Below are 24236 nucleotides of genomic sequence, written 5' to 3' on the forward strand. Positions count from 1 at the left end.
CCACTACAGCGCGTTAACGGGGTCACAGTGCGCGGACTATGTGCCTAGCGTGCTTTCATTGCCCCTTTATGTCTATTTCTCTTGAAAAGATAGCGATGTGAAAAATGCAATTGTAGCAGTTAGCATGTTGTCATGCTATCAAAACATTGCAAATGTGACTGACTGCATGGTGCCTGGTGCTTTCAGGCTCGAGCATTGACGCTGCAGCAGCTGAAGGACCCGGAGATATCGCTGCTCATCGCCAACAAGCTGGCACGGGTGCACGTACTACAGGCCCCCTTGGTCAAGGAACCCACGTGGCTCTTTAACAACATGAACAGGTGTGCTGACTCCCCCCACTTCTATTCAGTCTTGAACTTTGGTTAGCAGTGGCATGTATGGGGTGTAGCAATGAAGTGACACCTCCAAAACGATGAAAACAATTAGTGAGTGCAACAGAGCCATGAGTATGTTACAAAAATTGGCAAGAAATGAGAAGGCTTAGTTCTGATTTCTTGCTTTTTTTTCCATTTTCTTTTCACCTTTCTTCTTTTGTCCTCTTGCTGTAGGGCATCTCTGTTTTTCACATGAACAATGTACATGGACTTAAAAATACACCTTTAAATTACTGGCACTGTATGAGCCTGTATATCAAGGCATTTCTGGCCACGCGCCTCACTAACTCATCTGGGAACTGTATTACATGCCATTCTGTGGGGCTTATATCTGTGCGGGGCATAATGCATTTACCGTATAATGCGGAATATAGGTCGAGGCGGAATATAGGTCGACCCCCTTACCTTGAAGCAAAAAAGTCAACATAAAAATTATGAGGCACAAAACTTTGTTTTATTCACCGGTGCCACCAGACTCGTAGCCTCCTCATTCGTCCGAGCTGTCTGAGCTCTCGTCTGAAGATGACTGCTTCACACTGGCTGCGTCCCACAGCATGTCGTCCTCGGTACCGTCCAACGAGTTGCTAATGCAAGATTTCTTGAATGCCCGCACCACCATATCGTCATGCAGCGAGCGCCAAGCCTGAGCCACCCAGGTGGCCACAGTGGCTAGAGGCGGCCTGCGCAGCCGGCCGGTGGGAGTCTTTGCGTTATCGCCCGCCATCCACTGATTGTAGAGTTCCCGCACGCGGTCTTTGAAGGGCTTATTCAGCATGACGTCCAGTGGCTGAAGTGTTTAAGTCATGCCCCTCGGAATGACAATGAGCTCTGTCCTCCCATCGCGTCTTCTCCGAGACGTCAAAGTGTCGCTGGGCGGACATGTTCCCATACTCTTCGGCGAATTCAATCACTTTTTTTTAAACGCCGCAATGAACCGACGTCGAGTACCGGTACTCATTTTGTGGGCTGTCGCGAAATTAATACGTTACAATGCCAAGAACGATTACCGCCATCAACGTTTAGCCGCGTCGGTTGACAAAGAGGAAGGAAAGAATCGTCAGCATGGAAGCGATAACAGTGCGGATGCCAAAATGTCCGCGGCTCGCACATGTTGCCAGATGACTATTCAGTTTGTGCCAAAGGCCGGTATATAAGTCGAGGGGTGACCTTTTGGTAATATTTTTCGGAAACAACCTCGACCTATATTCCGCACTATACGGTACATATTGCCGCGTGTAAGTTGATACTGAATATAAGTCGACCACCCAACTCGCTGCCGTTGCTGACCAAAGAAAAGTTGACTCCAAATATAAATCAATGCCCCCCTCCATTCGTGGGATGGCATCGCGCACACTCGCAGTTCAAAGCAAAGAACTCTTAACGATGCAATTGCAAGGCCAGCAGTCGGACACAAATGGAGTTCAAAGGTGATAACTGTGCGCCATCCTGCCTTCTTCCATGCTTGTGTGCAGCTAGCTGATTAACGGCAAACTGAACCATCGAACTGTCAACGGTCCTGTAGTTAGATTCTGGCGCGATGCATGCTCCGGAGGTTACCGGAAGTTTTGCTGTCTACCGCTCTTGAGGGAAAGCGACCACCACCATGAGCGAGCTGGGTAAACGGCACACATTACGAATCTTTGTAGCAGCAGAACCGATTTGCACATGAATTAATATTTTTTTTTTACCACATGGAGATCCATTTATCCTGCCAGAAATAGTCAGCAGCGCGAGGCATGCGCCGCCCACAGTTGGGCTAGAAATGCATTACACCCTGCAAATAGGTCGACCCCACGTGTAGGTCAAACCCCTCAAGTTCAGAAGGTCGTTTTTGGAAGGAAACGTTGACTTATACGCGGCAGTAAATGGTAAACGCAACCCGACCGATAACTTTCTCATCTGGGAGTTAGGGATGACAGAAATGGCCTGTTGACAGGGCCATGCTGTTTACTCACTCCTTATTTGTACCTGCTGTCTGCAGGCCTTCTGAATGATTGACCATTGCAGTAGTGCCAGTGGCATTTGATCCCTGCAAGCAAATTCTCTGCCTCAGATTGCCTTTAAAGTATTTACAGAATCGAAACTGGGGGATTATATGTTGGTTATTCAGTTTTTGGGTCACTTTCATGTTGATTTAGGGGGAGAAGGTTTGAAAATTTGGTTGAATTTTAAGTGAAAATTGGGCAGAAATTGTTTTTTTTTTTTTTTTTAGCTGGCTTTTATTTTTCATTATTACCTTGGACGGAGGCAGGCGACAGGCCTGCCTCAGTCCTGTGTCTGTTGCGGTTTCTAATCATTATGTCCCACCAGCTGACCTACAACTTTACTCTCCTAAGTAATGAGGGCACATGTGTCGTTTATCTACTGGAACAAATGCCAACTGACTGGTTAGCGGAGCAGTGTAGAAATAATTTTTTTTGTGTGCATTCGAATACGCAACCTGTAAACTTTTGTCCACGACTGCAATATCATACGCCCTTGTCCATGATGGAACTGCGGTCCCTCATAACCCACGTTTTGCTATAGGATGGCGAACTCAACATACCATATGTACATTTTCATTATTTCTTTGTGTGTGTGTGCGCATGAGTCGTGTTTGCTGCGACTTCTTATAAAAAGTTGCTTTGGCCAAAAATATGATTAGTGTTATACTTGTAACCAAAAGGCCAAAAGTACAAGCAAACAGCATTTCAAGACACTTCTAGGAAACATTGATAGGACAATGCTAATTCATGGAACTGGAATGAATGAGCATTGTTTCTTTTTTTTTTTTCCCCATGAACAAGAGCCTAGAAGCAGCGCCTACATGTGGTCATTTGCTTATAGATGATCTCCATCTGCGTTGAATTCTGTCTTGTGAATATAGTGCATGCTTACCTACCCTGCACCTACCTGCCTCTGCTTTGATTTGAGACAGCACTTTTATTTTCCACTTCGTTGTTACTTGTGTATGTGCCTCTGCTCATGCGGACAGCTGACATGTTCGATTCATACTTGGATTTGTGCTGTCATCTGTCCATCTGCATGGCATCACAATGGGGCTTTCGTGTTGTTTTTGCTTCCGTCACGGTAACGGCTGCTGAAGAGTGCCTGATTTGTGTAGTGTACCACTCCTGGCCTTGGTAGCCAGAAGGCATCCAGCGTATTGCTAAGCAAGCTCACAGGTGAACAAATATGACCTGTTGCGTTTTTTTTTTTTTTTCTCATTTAAGATTTGAAGGGGTGAGAGTGGAAGGGCGCAGAAAGTTCCATTTGATGCTTGAAAGTTGCAAGGGTGCTGATGGCAAATCTGTGGCACATGGCATGTTGCATGCACAGGTGGCTGAAGTATGCGCGTTCCATCAAGGTGGACACGGTGCCCATCAAGGACCAGAACATGGCCGTCAAGCTGCTCACCTTTGACCTTGCCGCCGAGGTCAGCTGGCTAAAGTAAGTAGTGGCTTCCTCCGTGTGGCCCTTTCCACCTGGTCAGGGTCCCGAGGCCGGGGCCTCGATCGGCCTTGGCTTGCTTGATTGGACTTGTCAGACAGAATTGTCACTGTGTAGTAAAAAGTTTGTTAGCTTTTGAGAATGGTGTCCACATATGTCTGTGCCCTCTACTGAAGTGTCTGCATTAACATCACCGTTAAAGTTACCATTCACCTTGGTGTTTTTCACACCGATGCATACAAAGGGCATGGCACACAAAACAGCACAGGTTAAACACATAGTATAGCCTGTACTGTGTTGATTTAGCGCGATCTCCGCGGAAACTCACTGTTATTAAAGCATCTTATTTGCTTAAGCATTTGATTGCTCATGTTGAAAGAAGGGCATGTTCTGGGTTAGTTTTGGGAGGCCCATGGAGCATGTTCTAAGTGTCGTGTAGCTTTGAGTTTTGGAACCCCTTAGCTTGTAAAGAATTGCAAAAAAAAAAAGCGCTGTGCACTATAGCCAGTGGTACAGAAACCTGTGCCATCTATAATGTTTATGATTCTGTTTGCATCCTTGTTTTCTTTTCATGCCACTAACTTTCACATTCATTTCATGTGCTGTCCATCACAGGGCGTTCCTTGCGAAGACCGAGTCCCCGATTGTGTTCTGTCACAACGACCTTCAAGAAGGTAAGCCACCCTTATCCTGTGGCAGTGATGTTCGCTTGATTGCAGCCATTCATTGTTGGGCATCAGCAAAAAAGAAAATGCCACCAGTGAAGTTTTGCATGTCGGGTAACACTGGGAATGAACACATACAGTAGTTTCTACTGATCCTGTAGGAAATTCCATACATTAATGTTTAGCATTGTAACTTTAGTGTACGCGCATGTATGTAGCAGTCCCATAGATCGGCGAACTCACTCATGAGTGGACTCACCCGCGCTCACTCAATCTCGTTTCAGATCATGATCTGAGTTGTGAGTCCAGACTCGCACTCAGATCATGATCTGTTGTGAGTGAGTCCGGACTCACATTCAGATCACGATCTGAGTCGAGGTGAGTCTGGCCTCACATTCAGATCACGATCTGAGTCATGGTGAGTCCAGGCTCACATTCAAATCATGATCCGAGTCATGGTGATCCTGGGCTGACATTCAGTTTATGATGAATCGTGGTCAGTCCAGTCGAGTTTCCTGTGCACTCGTAATACTTATTGCGCTTAAATGAACCTAGATGAGTTGCGAGTCGAAATGAGCTAGTGAGTCCACATGAGTCGCGAGTCAAAATGAGTGAGCCCAAATGAGTCGAGAGTTGAAATGAGTGAGTGAGCCCAGATGAGCCTTGAGTCTGAGTGAGTCGTTATGAGTTGTTGACCCCTGATGGCTAGTGAGTTTGAGTGAGTCGTTATGAGTTGTTGACCCCTGATGGCTAGTGAGTTTGAGTAAGCCCAAGTGAGTTGCAATCTTAAGTGAGTTTGAGTTCATGAGTTCGAATGAGCCCAGGCCGCTATGAGTGTGAGTCTGAGTGAGCCCGTAGGTTGACCAAAGTTTTGTTAGTGAGCTTGAGTGAGCACTCATGATTTTGCCAAAGTATGAGCAGTCCTGAACCTTCTTGCATTACTTGTCATCACCTTTACTGCACAAGCACTTCTAGCAGCATTCTCGGCGAAAGCCATGGGATGAGTGAAGCCTCCTAGCGGGTCGCATGACTCAATTCGGAGTGGCAACTTGGCTGATTTAAAGATGTGTGAGACACAACGCAAAGCTCAATTTGGGGATAGCCCTGCTGGGTAAGGTCAACAATACATGGTATAGCACGAGGCATGTCCCAAATATGGTTAGGACACCCGAAATTTGCCCTTGGAATGACCTTGGCCGAATTTGACTGCCGGTGAATCTGGGTGTGTTCGGGTGGAAGACAGGCTTGAGCGAGTCTCAAAATGGGATTGGCTCACCTCCAAAAATGGGGTTGGCCCATCCCTGCAAATTTGAAAATTGAGTTGATCCATGTTCGGATCTGACTAGGGACACTCCCGAAATTTGGGGGGCCCACCCCTGAAAATTCGAAAATTGAGTTGACCCATGTTCGCAACTGACCTCGGGCACCCTTAAAATGGGCTTCACCCATCCACGAAATTTGGGTGGCCCGCTGTGCTTCCATATTATATTTCATGCTTAGCAATGCTAAACTGCCAGACATTTTTTCGAATATCCTGTAGTCCTTTGCCACCCTTCATGGCCTCCGTTGGCATTTTTCTGAACACTACCATCACCACGCTTCATTGCATTGACAAGAAAGAGTAATGCATGCACAAATCTTAAAACTAGCTAAGGAAAAAAAAGCATGCTATGAAATTGCATTGATTGGTTGCACATCATTGGGAAGTTGCTTGGAATATCCTGTAGTCCTTTGCCACCCTTCATGGCCTCCGTTGGCATTTTTCTGAACACTACCGTCACCACGCTTCGTTGCATTGACAAGAAAGAGTAATGCATGCACAAATCTAAAAACTGGCAAAGGAAAAAAAAAAGCATGGGATGAAATTGCATCGATTGGTTGCACATCATTGGGAGGTTGCTTGTGTAACTTCCACTCTGCCAGTATGGACAAAAAGAGAGGCACATTTTTTTTCAGAAGTAGCGGAATAATGGATTTGAAGGATTGTGACTTGTGTGTCCTACCCAATGAAAGATGTGCCCATCTCAATGGAATGTCTGCAGCGGCCTCTGTGCTGAAAGCGTTGTGGCTAATTTAACGGTGTGCCATAGTGCTGTCTAGTGCCACTTGCCGCTGTTACACTGCAACCTTCTGACAGGTCTTGTGACCCTTCAAAATAAAGTTGGCTGTGCTCTACTTGTTGTTTGACACTCCTGATGTTTGGCATGCAGGTTGAGTGTTGTCTCCTCGTTACTTTCACGCAGGCAACATCCTCTTCATGGATGGTCCAGGCCCCAAGGAAGAGAACATGGTGTTCATCGACTACGAGTACTGTGCCTACAATTACAGGTAAGTTGTTGTGCTATGCAGTCAGTGCTCACTTGGGTGCACAGCTGACAGGCTGGTGTGCATTACAAGATTCATCCTTCTTTTCTTTTTTCCACTTAGGGGGTTTGACCTAGCGAACCACTTCTGTGAGTGGATGTACGACTACTCGTATCCTGAGCATCCCTACTTCAAGGCCCTGCCTGAAGACTATCCATCCATAGAACACCAGGTTAGTGTGAGAACTGCTGACCGGCAGCAAGCATTCTGCTCGCTTGGGGAATCTGGGGGCTACTTCTTACCTGTCTTCCATCGCAGTTAACCCCATAAACCAAACCAAACACTCAAGTTCTGCTTTGCACTATTTCATTGAGTTAGCCTCCTTAAATTCATGATTTCGTTTTGTGGGCACTAAAAGCAATGTAAACTCGCGACGATGCACTGTTAAATACTTCCCACTTCTGCTGCTTTGTGTCACTTAGTTTTGCCTGTTAGCAGCTCAGGAACTGGCTCGAGGTCTCACTTTCCAAGCCAGTGGGTATACTGAGGGCTTCACAGACAGGGATCGTCGTGTTTGTTACAGAGAGATCACACAACATTACAGACTCAATAGAGCTAAGTACCCTCCGGCTGATAAATCAGTGACAGTCAGGCCACCTCTTGGCGCCGTCTACAAACTCATACATTCCCGAACCCAGTTATGTGTAGTCTTTATTATCCGCAACAATATTCAAATGAGTGCAAGCTATGTAACGACAAAGCGGATCTCAATCACATTCTTTGGGAATGCCCTTTTGGCCCCCTGGAGGGAAAAAATGGCCACTTGACCAATGGGAGGCTCTCCTACTCAGCTTCGATCGGGAGACTCGGACAAAGGTCGTCCAAGTGTCCAAAGACACCGCCAGGAGCCAAGACCTTGTGGCTGTCATTTAGGCGAGAGGCCTAAAGCCCCTCAGACTGTTGGAAATAAAAGTTTTACTATTCATTCCAATTCGCGAGCACTGCAAAGCTCAATATTGATTGCTGTGTTTGCTTTACAGCGGCTCTTCATCAGCCGGTACCTGTCCACATACACTAGGTGCCAGACACTCACCCAGGATCATGCCCAGCCGTCGTCGAAGCTGTATTCGGCAGACTATGTGCTGCGAGAGGCGCGTGTCTTCACATTGGCTTCACATCTCTTCTGGACACTATGGAGCATCTTCAACGCCCACACGTCGAAGATCAAGTTTGGCTACTGGGTATGCCGGCTCACTTGTTTGTAGTCAAGGGTGTGAGAATAGTACTGTCACAAAACTGAACTGAGTGGGAGTGGTGTAGCTTTGCTGCCGTATCAAATACGATTAGTGTTGCTGAGAACTGAATCAGATACGAATAGATCGGTGACCAAACAAAATCAGATACGAATCAAATGTTTTCACAAAATATTTGGTATTTGTGCGAATATGTTCGTATGAAACGAATAGTTGTATTAAACTGTGATAGTGCTATGGTACACTGCAGTAAATTCTGGAGTTACTGCCAAAGACATGAAACTGACGCTATAGGGGCATGCAGCATTAATTAAGTAAGTACGTTAATTCTATATCACTGTCATATCATACGAATAAGAAAAAATACTTTTTGGTACTTATGATGACAGTGAATAATTGAGCGCCGCATCTCTGTACATTATAGGAATGATTGCTTTGTATGAATATATGAGCCACGGCCTCTCAAGATCAAGAACCAAGGCAGGGTTTGATGAATTTGCATGAGTCCTGCCGTGTTGCCTAATCTCGGAGGCCATGTACGAGCATTATGAATGGCATGGCTTAAATGGACTGTGTCGCGACACTGAACCTGCATCCCACACAGACCAACTGTGGCAGCATGTTGTGCAGCATCAAAGTGGGCCCCGTTTTTGGAACAGTCATCAAAGAACACTACGGCGTGCCTTATTCAAACCTCATGCCAATTATCCAAAAAGGATTCGAAATCTTGAAAACATATTCGATTCGTTTTGAGTAATTTTGAACACGCACGATTTCATTTGTTTTGGCAAATCGAATAGGTGGATATTTGATGCCCCTAACAAAAACAGATGAAGGAAGGAGGTCGTCAACTTTACCCTGGGAGAACTTTCTGTGGCACTGCAATAGCAGCTACGAGCATGAAGTTACAGCGCTTGGAGTGCGAGCACATCAGAACAGCGTGCTTGTGGAACCTGTCGCCTCATGCTCATAGCTTCCACAACAGTGTCGCCGAAAATTATGCCCAAGTTTAGGCCTACCGCAATAACATTCAGTAGTCTGGGGCCAGCCTAAAAAATATTAAAACAATGTGCATCCGTTTTCTAGGGTGCCTGCCGTCTAGAAACGAATGCACACGGTTTTAAAATTTTTTAGGCTAGCCTAGGATGCACAGTGAGTCGCGCTTTTTGCAGATTCAGCATTCCGTCTATTTTTGTGCCAGTAGAGTACATTAATTCAGGCAGAAACTAGGGCTTGCTACTTTGTTTCAAAACTTTTGTGCCAGCAAGTCATTCTCTTACTGCTTGCATCAATCTCCTGTGCTAATTGTTTTTGCACCAATCTCCTGTCCTAATTGTTTGACTCCTTCAGAATACAGTGCGATTGCAATTAGACTAGTGTTCAGTGCTACAGTGTACTGGCTTTTGTAACACATTTTGCCTCCCCGTGGAATGGGACAGACTTGCTCATTGTCCGTGGCATAAACTGCAACAAAATATCTCTGGAAGTAAGCGAAACTGCACAATACTGCCTGTGTTATTTTATGATGAGAAAAAAAAGAGAAGCAAACATGTGAAAAGAACTGTGCATCAGGAGATACCTTGTTTCCCATCTCTGTTGCTGCTGTTGAGTAATAGGAAAGAACCATCTTTCGCTTTTTGTTGGTATAGGCCACAAACGCTGGCTACTTGTGCTTCTTTATGGGGTGTCTTTAATTCTCCCACCATTAGCAGTGTCAGAGAAATGTACTGCTACTTAACGGTATCATGGTGGCAGTGGCAAGACTGTTGTAACAGAAAAAAAAATTGTAATAAGGGAGTAATTACTCATTGGCATCCACCCAAGCGCAGCCATATGGCTTATTACAAATTTACTCCACCTTGGGGGATTCCCCTAAACATTTGACCAGAAAAAAAAAATTATGGTCGATTTGCGAATTAGGTGTGCTATAGAAGTTTGGTTTTCACTTCGGTTCCAGTGCTCAGATCCAGTGTTCACGGATGGCAGTTGTTCGGATAGCAATAATTGGTTAATTTCCGCATATGCGGAATTGATCATTCTGTACATTCAGAGATTCCTGGGAGTCTTCCTACCACTCCTGGCACAGTGGTGCAGTGGTGTAGTGGTCAAGCGATGCGCCACTGCCCTTCTATGGAAGGTGCTGCGTCGGTGGGGCTTGGGTTGGGTTGCGATCTAGGTTGCTCTTCCCGAGCACCCTCTTGAGATTAATTAAGCTGCCGCTTGACACAGGCTGCTCACCTGCCCACCACTCTTTGAGCAGGTGAGTAGCCTGCCACAAAACAGGCTTCAGACAGACACACACCACAGCTAAATGGCCACTGTTAGTGCTAGCGTACTAAAAAGTCGCTCCAGGATCGTATGTTGACTGTGAAAGAACAGAGCATTGCTGTGCAGATAACAGTGTGCCATCTTTGTCATGTGGTACAGGTGTGTGTATTGGCTTTTCAGTGGAAGTTAAGTGCAATTATTGTTGGCGCCTCTCATTTTTTCTCCAGAGCAGAATGGAATTATGGAACATCTGGGGAATTCATTGTCATCCCTCCCTCTCTCTGTGCTTGCAGGAATATGGCCAGGCTCGTCTTGATGCATTCATGGTGCTGAAGCAGGAACTTCTCCACGAAGAGCACTCATCACCCACCACGAACCACGCTTCACAGAAAGCCGTCAAGACGTAGCTTCCGTGGGCGCTCGCTTCCGTTTTGATCCCCGCCTGAGCATCTGAGATGTGCACAGATAATCAGTGACTGAGCAGCTTGGAAGATGACTTCCGTAGCACCCATTGCCTCCACAGTTCAAAGTCAACGTGATCCTCCTGACTGAGCGTGAACACAATGGCTGATGTTTGGTGTGGTGGCAAGACTGACCCGACTAAGCTGAACCCTGCCAGTCACATGCGGTGTGTTTGCTTTGCAGGCAAGGCTTCCATTTCCACGTGAAAGGGACTCGAGTGTGTGCTCCTTGCACATCGCTCCTATCATTTCAGTGTGGGCTCATTTGTTTGGCTGGATAGAACAAAGGGACCCATATTCGTCATCTTCCTTCTCGGTGCACTTATATCATCAAGAGAGCAGCAGACATTATTTGCTTTCGTGTCTGTGTGCCAATGGGGGAGGAGAAAATGTGCGACAAGCATTTCCCAGGTGTCGCCATGATTTTCCTGGAATGTGCCGAACTTGCTTTCGCAGACTGTGCTGCTGTCTGCTTTTTGAAGAGGTGGTGGAGGCAGGTTGTGTTGGTGTGGCTTAAGAACCCCACTTTGACACATGTTTGTCTGTTTGAACCTGTTGTACTCGGGAAACAAGGCTTTTGCTGCCCCCTCTTTTGCATGCTTAACATAACCAGGTCTTGCACGTGGTTGTTAACTGCAGTGGTTCCTCAAATAAGCTTTGGTGCAACCTCGGGGGTCGGGTATCTTGTGCGAAAAGGAAAAGCACTGTGTGTGCCTTACTGAGAAGAATGTTTCTGTGGTGCATTGAAGTCTGTGTGTGGAGAACATCGAAGGAGGTAGATGCCACATTCGCTGGAACCTTGCTTTGGAGGGTATGTGGATGGGTGTGGTGAATCAAAGGTGTGCCATTGCACCACTCTGACACAGAGGCACAAAACGAGTTTCATGTGGAAAAGGGAATCCATGCAATGCACCAAATTGCGCTGCTTTCTTCCACAGACCACGCATTGCTTGCTTCAGCAACACTGAATCGTTTCCTGCGTGGAGGTGATGTCGATGAGCCATTTGCAGTGCTTTTCACTGCTATCACCCGGCTTTGCAGTGCTGGAATCAGTGAGAAGAATGCCGATTTGGTCGATTGTATGGATTTAGCATTACCACCACTTCCTGCATAACACCTTGCATTTTTGTGCCTTTCTGTAAGTGGGTTGCGTACGATGTCTGGTACAAGTTGTGCACGATTTGCTGGGAACAGGTGCGAGTGGTGCTGTGGAGAAAGTGCAGCAAATAATGAAGAAAGCACCTAACTGTTGGCTGAAACAAGGACAGTGCTCTAGTCACAGCATTTTTTACGATGCTGTATTCTTTTTTTCCACCAAAGTGATGGGTCGTGCATGCAGCAGATTGGGTTTTTCTTTTCTTTTTTTCTGCTTAGCAAAGATGACATTGTTCCGTATGCGTTGACCACTGCCCACATTCCACCATTTCTTGAAACGAGCTTTATGTGAGGGGTATGTAGACTAAGAAGAAATGTCTGGGTACACCTGTACCTGCATACAGTATGCTGCATTGTGATCTGTACCTTGGATGAAATTGCACAAAATTTGATCAGATGGCAACATTCTACTGGAAAAAACGGTATTGAGTTGGTTTAGAACTGATGCTCCATTACAGTTCACTGTAAGCGATGTAGCTAGTACAGCTTGTAAGTTGCACTCACTCCTGCCACTTGCTTTTTTTTTTCTTGCACATTGTCATAGTTTACAACTTGAAGCAAGCCTACTGCCACTTTTGGTGTTGCTATTTCAGGTACATTTTTTTGGGCTGGCATTTTCGGCCCTGTGTATAATTTAAATGTATCCGTGTGTCCTCTCATTTTGGCAGCATTTACTGAGCACTAGAAAGTGGCATTTGGATTGAAAAAAAAAGCTGCATCCTCTATAAAATGTGCAGGTATAATTGTGTGTTCTGCGCGTTTTTTTTTTTTGCACGTGCAATGCACGTATTGCAATACTGTGGTACAGTTGTAGCCTTGTTTAAATCTATCAGAATTGAGCATTTCTAAAGGGTGTTGCGCATTCTTGTTTTTTCTTCGAGACAAAGCCCATGCTACTTGTGAAACTTTCTTTTCTGTTGCCTGCAAGGAACAGCTGTTCCTCTCTGTGTCACACATTTCGGGGTTTACTGCTCCTTATGACCTAGTCTCCCAGACTGAACTATTTTTTAGCTTTCCACATGATGAGCTCTTTTGGTGTACACTGTGATGTGTTTGTAAATAAAAAGTGAAAGCGTGGTTCACTTCTTTGTTTGGTTTCACCACAAATATGGTACCTTTTTATGCCAACTAGCAAATGCACAAAAAAGTTGACAGAGACACTTAAGACTACTTATGTGTGAGAAGACTTAAGCCTGCCTGCTCACTTAGTGAACGCAGTCGTCGCACACTGCAGTGTGATGTAACCCGATGCCACTGAGCTGGCAATTCTACCTCTGCATGGCTCTAAGTACACGCTGCACCTCTTCTGATCTTGATGAAGGCAAGTCGCCGCTGTATCACGCTCCGCCTTAAGGGCATGACGCGACAGCTAATGGGTTAATGCCCATATATGAAGAATTGGTCTTTCTCTACTTGAAATTCATAGATCCGTCGGAGTCCTTGTACCACTCCAGTGGTGCAGCATATAAGCAGTGCGCCGCTGCCTGGAATGGCAGGCGCTGTCGCCAGTGGAACTTCTGCGATCCAGGTTGTACCGAGTAACCTCGCGCGACCAGTCATTAAGAGCCACCTGCCAGGCTGCATGAGGACACCACCTTTTATGGGTACCATCAAGTGTTAACACACACAGACGGGTTTTCACTTGACGGGGCAAGTAAGGCTTGCGCCTTCAAAATATTCGACTAAACAACGAACTTGGTAGCATGTGTTGCGCCATTTTCTTGTTTGCAGATTTTGCCACTAGTACTAATGTATTTCTTTTTCCTAGATTTCTTCCATCATGTGCATCTTCTGAATGCGAAATGATTCAACAAAGTACCACGGTATCTACTACACTACACAAATCCTGGTGTTTTAATATTAGTTTGAGGCTATTTTGGTGCTTTGTAAGAAATTTTGTGTGTGCATGTTTTTAAAAAACAACCCACAGGTGTTTTCTGTTTGAAAACTAAGGAATTGAATTTCTTAAAGCATGGATATATACAAGCTATATTACACAGCAAAAAATATTTGTCTTGTATCGCAATGATAAATGGCACCTGAAAGGGTCAAGTGAATTTTCATGCTTTCCACTTACCTGTGATGCAGGCCTCTGTTTTTTTTTTTTTAAATATAAAATGCGGGAATGGCGAAACTGCCTAGTGATGGCACGGGCATTTGCGTGAACTATTTGAATCTTGCAATTAAAGAATTCATGTCAGTTCTGCCACGACGAAGTCAAGCCACATAAGTGACTTCTCCCATGCTGGCTCGTCCTGCACACTGCTGTGAATGTGGCTCAGAAATTTCACTAGACTAGAAACTAACGCTCTCGTACATATGCTGGCTTAGTGATGTTAGACTGTGACACGAGGTGCCAAGATTTTCTGCTTGTACCCAGGTGGCACCGAACATTAAAATAATGCTTTAAAATTGTTTTAGCCAGTGGCAGTAATGTTAAATTGGAACATTTTATTTTTAAAAATTATAAATATTGTTTTATGTTGAATCACAAACATTAGTTTGACATTCAAAGTAAACATTGTGTTAATGCTGCTAGAAATGTTACTATAAAGCTAAAATAAAAATGTATCGTTAACGTTAGCTGAACATTCAAACTAAACACTGTTCTGATTGTGTTCTACATGTTAATGTTTTAGTCAGAATATAAGCAACGTTACAAACATCCCATGCATCACTAAACATTATAATAATGTTATATATTTGTTATGAATGTTGAATAATGTGTTGTGTAATAACGTTAAGTTAACATTAAAATACAACACAATGTATTTGTTGTGCTCAGAACATTTATGCAATGTTTTAGACAAAATGAAATTATTATGGTAGTAATAAAATATAAGTGAAACAATGCAATTGTGGCATGTAATGTATTTTTATGTTTGAGATATTTACGTAGCATTCTACATAGAAGTGGAAATTATCATTAGAAAGGGTTAAGCATAGGCGTAATATGCAAATACGTAATACATGAAGCCTGTACTACTAAGAATTCAAGCTCACTATTAAAGCAGCGACTATAATGGAAGTCGGGAAAAAAACTCCTTATTAGCATGCATCTATGTTTCATTAATTTTTGTGGAACAATAACTGATAACATTAGCAGAACGTTACTAAAACATTCACACAACAATCCTGGCCCCGCAGGGGCATCTGCAGCGTGCAGATGTTGGTGTGTCGCGACACCACCTGTTCCTGAGCATCCGCAGGGACATCCCCGCAGGGGTATGATGGTGAGCAGTTTGTTACCACGGACCTGAGCACCCATGCTTAGCCGTGCGTGGCATCACCGTGTCCGGGGAAAAGGGGATCCTGGTAGTTGAGCCGACGCCGAGTGTTTGGACCTTTAAAGGGGCCCAGAAACACAATCTTAGTCGATTGTTTTGCCTGTAGATCGCATACAGTAAGTTACAACGGTGCTATTAGCGTCGGTAATACCGCGTATATTCCGTTTTTTTATATTTTAATGTCCTCCCAAAAATGAATTCATGGCTCTGATGGTGTCCCCACACAGTGGCGGGTTTCAGCAGCGGATATGACATCACCTGGCGCGAGCTTGATGATTGTACAAACAGTTAATATACTGCAAATTGCGTGAATAAATAGAGACACATTTTGTCACCTGTCTGCGTTCTATATTAGATCAACAAAAACAACTTGTTTGTCTTAGATAAAATCCCTGCAAAGCAAGTAAAATAAAAAATACACCACCAGGGGCTCTGGCATGGAAATGACACTGCCAGTCTCAGCAAGAACGAGTTACAGAGAGCAGGCAACCGTGGAGTGTAAACTTCCGCGACGTACTCTGGCAGGCTGTTTTGATTGGTTGCGCCAGGTGCCGTCATTGGGAGAGTGAAATAGGAGTGGGAAGCCCCGCCAAAATCGAGTTGAGGGCAGCGTTTTGTTTGCTTGTATTTTGAAATTTCTTCATTGAATAACTCCCGTTCCTGTGCATCGATTCCTGTAATTCTTTTTAAGTCAGCATCTGTGTCACATAAAGAATACACCTGAAGTATAGCCGGTATCCCCCCAAGCAGTGTTTTGCAGCCCCTTTAAGGCCACTTGGCGGAGGCAACACAGCACTTTGGCACCAGCTTCCCGTAGACAGCACCTCCGGCCTGACCCGACCAGGGGAAATCGGCAGTCGCCTTTTCCTATCCTCTCTCCATCTTTTACTTTCCTATCTCTTTCTTACAACTCCCCTGTCTCCTCCGCTCTTCTTTGTTTTTTCACTTTTCATAGGCGGCTAGGGTTAATCTTGTGTGGCCAGCGACCTCAAGTTGCGTCATATTTGGTTATAGTTGGGGTGTACAGCTGGCGTGGGCATGACTTGCTTGAAAGTTCCTGCCCCGTCCCCTCGTTGGGCTCCTTGGTGGGCGGCTGGCACTTTGACCGAACATAAAATCATATTCTATGGCTCCACCTCCTAAACATAATGATCGCACTCTGAAAAAGGTGCGGACCGATGACGTCACTACCCACTGCTTCAGGAAAACGAAAACAGGAAAACAGAAAAAACTGCAAGAACAATGTCCCCGTTTCTAGTCTCAAAATGCCTAACTGATTCCCTCAGTCCAGGCTACAAACTATCTAAAATGCCCAGTGTTGACCTATTACTAGGGCTAAAAGACATCGTCCAATATCCAAACTTCCTAATCAAGTGTCCGTTGGACACAAAATTGTGTCTATCACTGCACACCAATCCCTGAATACCGTCCGTGCCGTGGCATGATTTCAGAAACAGATTTCATCCACCTGACTGAGGAAGAGATGCTCGAAGGTCTAAAGGATCAAAATGTCATAAATGTACATCGTATAAAGATAAGGAAGATGACAAAGAAATCCCAACAAACATCAACTCCAGCACACTTCCAGAGTCCATAGAAACAGGCTACCTGAAAATAAATGTACGTCATTACATCCCGAACCCACGAAGGTGTTTCAATTGTCAAAGATATAGACATGGGTCACAGAGCTTCCGTGGCCACAAAACTTGCGCTAAATGTGCCTCAAAAGACCATGCTTCCGAAAAGTGTGAAGGAGCAGCAGTTCGCTGCACAAACTGCGAAGGTGATCACACCGCATATTCAAGGTCATGTCCCTCATGGAAGAATGAAAAAGAGATCATTACAATGAAGACTAAACAAACTATCACTTTCAAGGAGGCTAGACGACTCTTCCATGCGAAGAACACTTTCACCTTCTCCGCAAAAACAAACTTTGCTGATGAAACTTGAACTTTGAAACAAACTTTACGTGAAAAGTCAACAAGTGCTTGATCGCCTAACAGCAACATGGGGTGTAATGGGATGTATTCATTACAGAATATTGTAAATACTTTCTCCTCAGTCTTTCAAGTTTTGTGCACAAAATTAAAATGTGCTTTACAGTGAATTCGAAACCACACATTTCACAGAGAGGTTTGTTTTGTTTTATCAGTAAGAAGTTGCGTGTAATGTGTGTGTTTCCAATGTGTAGACGATGTAAAATAACTTCTGTAAAACTTTCTTGGTGTCAACATGATTTCCATTCTCGTAACGTGGAAAGCTCCTAACGTGGGCTTTACAGAATGCAGTTTGTTCTCTCCCTGATCCTCCCACGCAGCCTGCCACTTACTTCTTAGTTTACTGAATACTGACTTCAAACCATCCCTGTGAGGTATGTTCACTTGTTTTATTTGACCGAATCAGGCTTGTGCAGCTCATGCATCTGCTTTCTCTTACCCCAAATTCCAACATGGCTAAGGACCCAGCAGAATTTAATGTTATGTTTTTGTGTTGCGACTAACTATATGTATAATGCCTATTAATGGTTCAGCAGCATTTCTGGAGTGCATTGCTGTGAGCATACTCAGATAATCAGTGCAGATTACGCTATTTTCGGTGTTCTCTTTTACTATTTGCTGTACAGCCACAAAGATGGCATAACACTGTGCAATGAAAACCGATGCACACTGTGGCAGCCGTATCATTTTTTCACTTTTGCACGCAGAGTAGGTTGAGGCTGCCAGTGCATGTGCATAATAGGCAATGGGCATCCGCTAGAAGCCGCCGTGATTGCATAGACACGCTGCGATTGCTTAGCAGCCAGTGCCACTCACCCAGCTAGCACCGAACATTGGAATAGTGTTATAAACATGTTATGCAAGTTGCAGATTGTTACATGTTCCACTGTAATGTTACATAATCATCATCATCATCGTCAGCCTGACTACACCCACTGCAGGGCAAAGGCCTCTCCCATGTCTCTCCAATTAACCCTGTCCTTAATGTTACACCAACGTTAAAAATTAACATACAGCGTTGTATGTTATATAGAAAATGCTATTCTAACGCTCTGAACAAACACTGTTTTAATATAGTCTTCTAAACGTTATTATAAGGTTAGAGTCATAACAATAAAACAAAATTACAAATCTGAGCAGTGATTTCAAGAACTTTTCCCGCTGTTTTTACAGTAAAGATGTTTTTCAACTAGCAGTACTTTGCAACCTCATCTCTTAGATGGTACTTGCCATAGATTGCACAGACAGCCCCATTATTTTGTCAAAAAAACTTTGGTTATTACCCATTCGCCATTATCGTTCATGGGACATCCCTCAGTAATGAGTATATAAGCTTGACTCCATGACATCAGTTAGGAGGTGAGTGAATACAAGTTGCATGTTATGCTGTATAGTGGAGCTGAAGTGTCAGCCTCATTGCTGGTTTTTGGAAAGCGTTGTAAGTTGTGCGCCGTCACAAGTGGGGGTCCTGAATGCCTGTGCAGGGCTGCTTCACTGTTTTCGAGAATGTTACTATCATGTTACATACCGGTGTTTCAGCGAACACTTTCAAAAATTCTCATAAGTAGAATTTTCTTGGTAAAGATATGGCTTTTGCAGCATAGTATTACCAATGTTGGCGGATACCAGAAAACCGGTGAATCATATTAGGTAGTAAACTGGTTCACTAATTTTTAATAATTAACTTTTTAACTATTACAGTTAGGCGCCTAGTTGCAATTAGATATTTGTAGCCGGTCATTAGTAATAGCCATATCAGTTTTTAGAATTTCGAAAACGCAATTACCCTCACCGCTGTGGCTCGACAAAGTTTGGCTGCATCGTGCGAAAAATACATGCGCTATCGAAAGCATGCAGGCAAAGCATCCCCTCTAGTGCACGTAACTAGTCGAAAAAGCCAAATTTTGTCGAACCACAGCGCCGAGGATAATCGCATTTTCGAAATTCTAAAAACTGATATGGCTATTACTAACGACCGGCTACAAATACCTAATTGCAACTAGGCACCTAACTCTAATAGTTAAAAAATTAATTATTAAAAATTAGTGAACCAGTTTACTGCCTAGTACGATTCACCGGTTTTCTGGTGTCCGCCAACGTTGGTAATACTATGCTGCAAAAGCCATATCTTTACCACGAAAATTCTACTTATGAGAATTTTTGAAAGTGTTTGCTGAAACACCCGGTATATGTTGTCTAAATGTTTCATGAATGTTCAGGGAAGGTTATTTTAACCCTTATAAGTAACATTACAAAAACGTTAGAAAAAAAGTACATTAAGCACACTGAATTAAAGTCTGACCATAATAAAAATGGCTGTGGCTTAGCTTGCTTAAGCCCGGTAATTGCGAAAGCAATATCCATAGCTACGCCATGGTTCAGCTGGTAGTGTAGCTGATGGTGGTGCTTGTGGTTAGACTTGTGGTGATGCATCGGTTATACAATCCAATCCATTCCAATATGCTAATATGGTAGCTACCGGCCTCGCTACACGACGGGCTGAAAGTGCAACTAGTATTGCTTTCGCAATAAAAAATGTAACACTGTTTTAATGTTTTGGTGCCACCTGGCAGCAAACGGCGGTGAGTGTTCTGCAGGATCGGTCCAGCGCATCCAGCCTATTGGCGGGCCTAGCATACTGACCTAGGCAGCACTGAAACACTACGATAATGTTACATTTTTGTTTTGGTCAAATGTTGTTTCAATGTGCTTAATGTCCTTTTTTTCTAATGTTTTTGTAATGCTACATATAAACGTTACAATAACCTTCCCCGAACAGTACTGAAGCATATAAATAACATAAATATGACATTCTCAAATACAGTGAAGCAGCCCTACACAAGCATGCAGGCCCGCAAGTTGTGATAGCACACAGCTAACAACGCTTTGCAAAAACTAGCAATGAAGGGGACACTTCAGCTCCACTACACAGCACAACATGCAACAATTGTCTCAGATATAATGCATAACATTATATTTTATTTTTAATATTAATGTAACATTCTAATGTAACATATAATGTTACCGCAACTTGCATAATAATTTTATAGCATCATTCTAATCTTCAGTGCTACCTGGGGAGTAGCATAGCGTGAAACCGTGAAACTGAAGGCCCCGCAATAGAAAGCATGTGGATAAATGTTTCAACAGCACAGCATGACCTAGAGGGTTGAATTCACATTTTTTTTTTTGTAGAATAAATTTAAACCATGCCCGTGTGCTTTCTTGATCAGGGACACCTACATCATGTGATGGAGCTATAGTAAGGCACCTCTAACCTCCAAGATCGCAGTGAAATGCACGCCACCGACAACCACCGCAGTATTTCCTGCTAATAAATGCAGGAAATTTTGCATGCCTACAGATTTCGGCGCTTTTAGACTGCTTTAGCCGCGCGGCCGGCCAATAATAGAGTGATGCGTGGCCGTTGCTACTGTTGCACCGTATAGTTGTATAGATACTGTAGTTAGGGTATTTAACGTCTGTCATGTTTCACCAGTCTTGTGAGCCACCGACTTTCCATGGAAGATGTCGAAGACTGGCTGGACATGTTCGACCATGTGGCCACGCAGCATGTCTACGACGAAAACAGCAAGCTTCAAAACATCTACTTTTCATTGGACAGCCCAGCCAGAATTTGATTTGAAAACCTGGGAGATCAAGAAGCTACTACTGGGGACCTTCAGCATCTTCGTCTGGAAAGAAAGAGCGGAGGTTCTACTGCTTTCATGAATTCAGCATCCAAATGTTGATGCGTGTATGTCGTATAAGTATATTGTATCATATATGCGTATATATGCATATGATGTGTATATATTGTATATTTATATTGTATTGTATATCGTATATATTGTATGATGTGTATATATCGAAGAAATAAAACGCTTTTTTGACATGATCGCTGCACGTGCGAAAAGAAGAAGGCGCATGGGCTTTCTAATGCAAGGTGTTGAGGAGGCTCTTTTCACATACGCTCTGGTCTGCAGTCCACCGAAGATCGTTGCAGGATTCACGACGGAAGCAGCCACCATAAAGAGCCATCCACGTAATAAAGGTGTTTAAATTGGAATTGGGAATCGCAGTAAAACACAATGCTACCTGCTCTCCTAAAGACGCAGCGCATTTGTTTAGCTCCGAGCTGTGGCTCATACCTTGATGGTGTGAATGACCCCTCACCCTTTGGTACGTACTCTGTTCCGGCGCCACGGCTTCTGAGCGATGTGGAGAGGGAATTGCAGCCGGTAAAAATGCCAGTCAGATTGAAAGTTTGTTGATGTTCGCCACAGTTTTCATGAGGTTCACCTGAAACTTCGTAGAAAAAAAAAAATTCGTCCTGATCACGGGTTCGAATCCCGAATTAGGATGAATTTTTCTTTAACTACGAAGTTCCTGTGCAAGCTGTACAGCTTTTCTTTGCAGCCGTCTGGCTGCGCTTGGGTGGGTGCCAATGAGTAATTGCTTCTTTATTACAAATTCACTCCACCTTGAGGGACCTCTAAACATAATAAAATTTAGCACAAAAAGAGTGAACAGACAGTGTTAGCTCTAGACTATAGAGCCAGATCAAGCTGCCTCCTACTACCCTTTCTTCTGCTCTCCCATTCTCTAGAAACCATGCCTGCTCCATGCTTACCATGTAAAAGGGGGAGTGCAGTCAATAACTATCAAGATATGCTTCTAGTTTTTCTGGAGCTGTTGTACATGGGCGTGCATTCTCTATGTTTTAACAAATTTTGTTCACAGCACCATGTATGTGCCTTCATGTGCATGTTTTTTTATTTTTGTTTACACTAAACTTTACTCTGGAACTGTACCAACTAGTTTGGCCCAAAACATGTCATGCTGAATGATGCCATATCACTGGCATCACTTTTGACGTGTGAATTACATGCGGCAGCCCTTCACAATTTATGAACAAATAAAGATGAAATGCTGTTTTCAGATTGGTCTGGAGATTACTGGCAAGTGCAACAAAGGCGTCTGTTTTTGCTTTTGTTCCTAGAACTTTCATGCAGAAATAGAATGTCAGTATGGCCAGCCAATTTTTTTTTTTGCCATGCACTCGGGGCAAATGAATGAGCAGCCTCCTTTCATACATATTTTCAATCAAAGACATCAAAAATGCATGGAGTTTCTACACTAACCACCTACAGCAGAGTATGTGTAGGATCTGCCCATACAATTTACGAAGTGCATTATATACTGTCAAAGGAATTCCTGTTTGGACACCAGCATGCATGTTTAACTCTGCACACATACCGAATTTGGTTAAATGCACAAAAAACAAAACATTTTGCCATGCTATCCTTCACTGCAGCATGACCAAAGCCTTTTTTTCTGACAATCATAGAGGCGATGATAGACTGCACATCACTGTGTCGTGCATCTGCACTTTCAGAGCATCACTAATGAATTTTTAAAATAACATACCAGCTTGCTAATGCTATCTTATCCATTTTCACCTAACCTGCAATGCAAGAATGCAATCAGAATGTGCAACGATTCAATTAAAACTTATACTCATACCTTTGCATTAAAGGGGTCACAACACCATTTTTCAGACTCAAGCTCTTTATTGCACGTTGTTCGGTATCCATCTGGGAACAACTGGACAAAATATGAGCTCATTTGGTGCAGTGGGTAATTTGTAATTGAATTTTCAAAAGTTGTCCTCAACTGCGCGGACATCAGGCAACACTAGCACGCTCGCGGTTTGTGATGACATAGACTGAGATTCACGTGCTTGCTCGAGTCTGAACAACTGAAATGCTGGTAATGGGCATAGGGGACTGAGTTGTTCTTTGTTCAGGCTTGGGGTGCAGTGGGGCAAAGAGGGAAAGTTGGAGGGGTACAAATGCAACGAAGACCTGAGTCCTTCCCTTTTCTGTGCAGCTTCTGCCCGGACTCGGCAAATTCGCAATGTGGCACGACCAGACTCTCTGCCCCGGACTCGTAGCAGACGATGCTGCCAGTCTATGACGTCACTCTGGCTGCTCCAAAATGGATGTCGCTGCCAGGGGGAGGAGCATGGAGGAAAAAAAAACTAGGAGGAAGCATGACGTCATAATCTTGAAGCCTAGTCATAAAAAATATAATGGAAAGCATCATGGGAAATAGGTTCTCACGTGACAAGGCAGCGGTAGTTCTTAGCCGGATTTCAGTTTCGGTCTCGCTTTTTTGTTGTGTGGCACTGCGCTTTTATGCTACATCGGAGCACGGATGTTCACTAAAAAGCACCGCAAACCAAGCTGGTTGGCAGTCTGGTAACTATGGAGGACCTATTTCCCGAGTCAGTGCACAAAAGGGCCCTTGGCAGCGGCATCAGAGGAGGATGGCTTGCAGAGGCTGAGCACGTGACATCATGCTCCCTCCTACTTTTTCCTCCATGGGGAGGAGCTTAGAGCTGAAAACTTCAAATTACAATTAGCTCAAATGTGTGCGTAGAGCCCTACCTCTTTAAATATACATAATAACGTCGCGGCTAGTAGCTTCATGTAAAAGCATGATTTGTTGGTAACTATGTCATGACCCCTTTAAACGCAACAAAGTTGTGTCTACAGTATCGACACACACTTGGTAAAGCATATCATTTTTACATTACCTTAAAATGATTAATGCCGCAAGCATTCGGCCTCCCCCGCAGTGATACTACGCTGTTGTGCCGCCTGTGGCTGGGAGTGGCGTTCACAAACGCCTATTACCATTTCATCTCAATGGCTGACTCTCCTGCGTGTGGCCAGTGTGGTTGTGACGAGATGATCAGCCACCTCCTCTGTGACTGCCCTCGTTTTGAGCGAGAGCGCGGTTGCCTAGTTGCTTCTCTGCTCCGCTTGGACTCGCGTCCTTTAACAGAGTCTAACGTTCTGGGGCCTTGGACACAACCTTCCAGACAACGGAAAGCGGTGAAAGCGCTCCTGAATTTCCTAAGGGACTCGGGGTTGCATTCCCGCCTATAATCTAAGTTTTCAGTGCGCGCCCTCTGTCCCTGTGACATAGTGGTCGCTGGTCACTTAGAAGACTCACTTCCTTGGTGCTCTTTTTCC

General features: G+C 44.2%; 1 protein-coding gene across 4 annotated transcripts in view; it reads left to right on the forward strand.

Moving 5' to 3' along the window:
• The window catches only part of LOC149371281 (choline/ethanolamine kinase), a 114788-nt gene extending 101802 nt beyond the window's left edge, over positions 1-12986 (forward strand). For all 4 annotated transcript variants that reach the window (XM_089565011.1, XM_089564995.1, XM_089565001.1 and 1 more), the window contains exons 4-10: positions 187-320; positions 3693-3803; positions 4419-4477; positions 6712-6796; positions 6896-7004; positions 7813-8013; positions 10587-12986. In XM_089565011.1, the coding sequence (XP_089421137.1) occupies positions 187-320; positions 3693-3803; positions 4419-4477; positions 6712-6796; positions 6896-7004; positions 7813-8013; positions 10587-10700 (813 nt within the window). In that variant the 3' untranslated portion in view covers positions 10701-12986. The remainder of the gene's footprint in view (positions 1-186; positions 321-3692; positions 3804-4418; positions 4478-6711; positions 6797-6895; positions 7005-7812; positions 8014-10586) is intronic.
• The last annotated feature ends 11250 nt before the right edge of the window (positions 12987-24236 follow it).

The sequence above is a fragment of the Amblyomma mixtum genome, chromosome 1 (assembly GCF_055824585.1).
Source record: "Amblyomma mixtum isolate Tamu chromosome 1, ASM5582458v1, whole genome shotgun sequence".
Classification (NCBI taxonomy): domain Eukaryota; kingdom Metazoa; phylum Arthropoda; class Arachnida; order Ixodida; family Ixodidae; genus Amblyomma; species Amblyomma mixtum.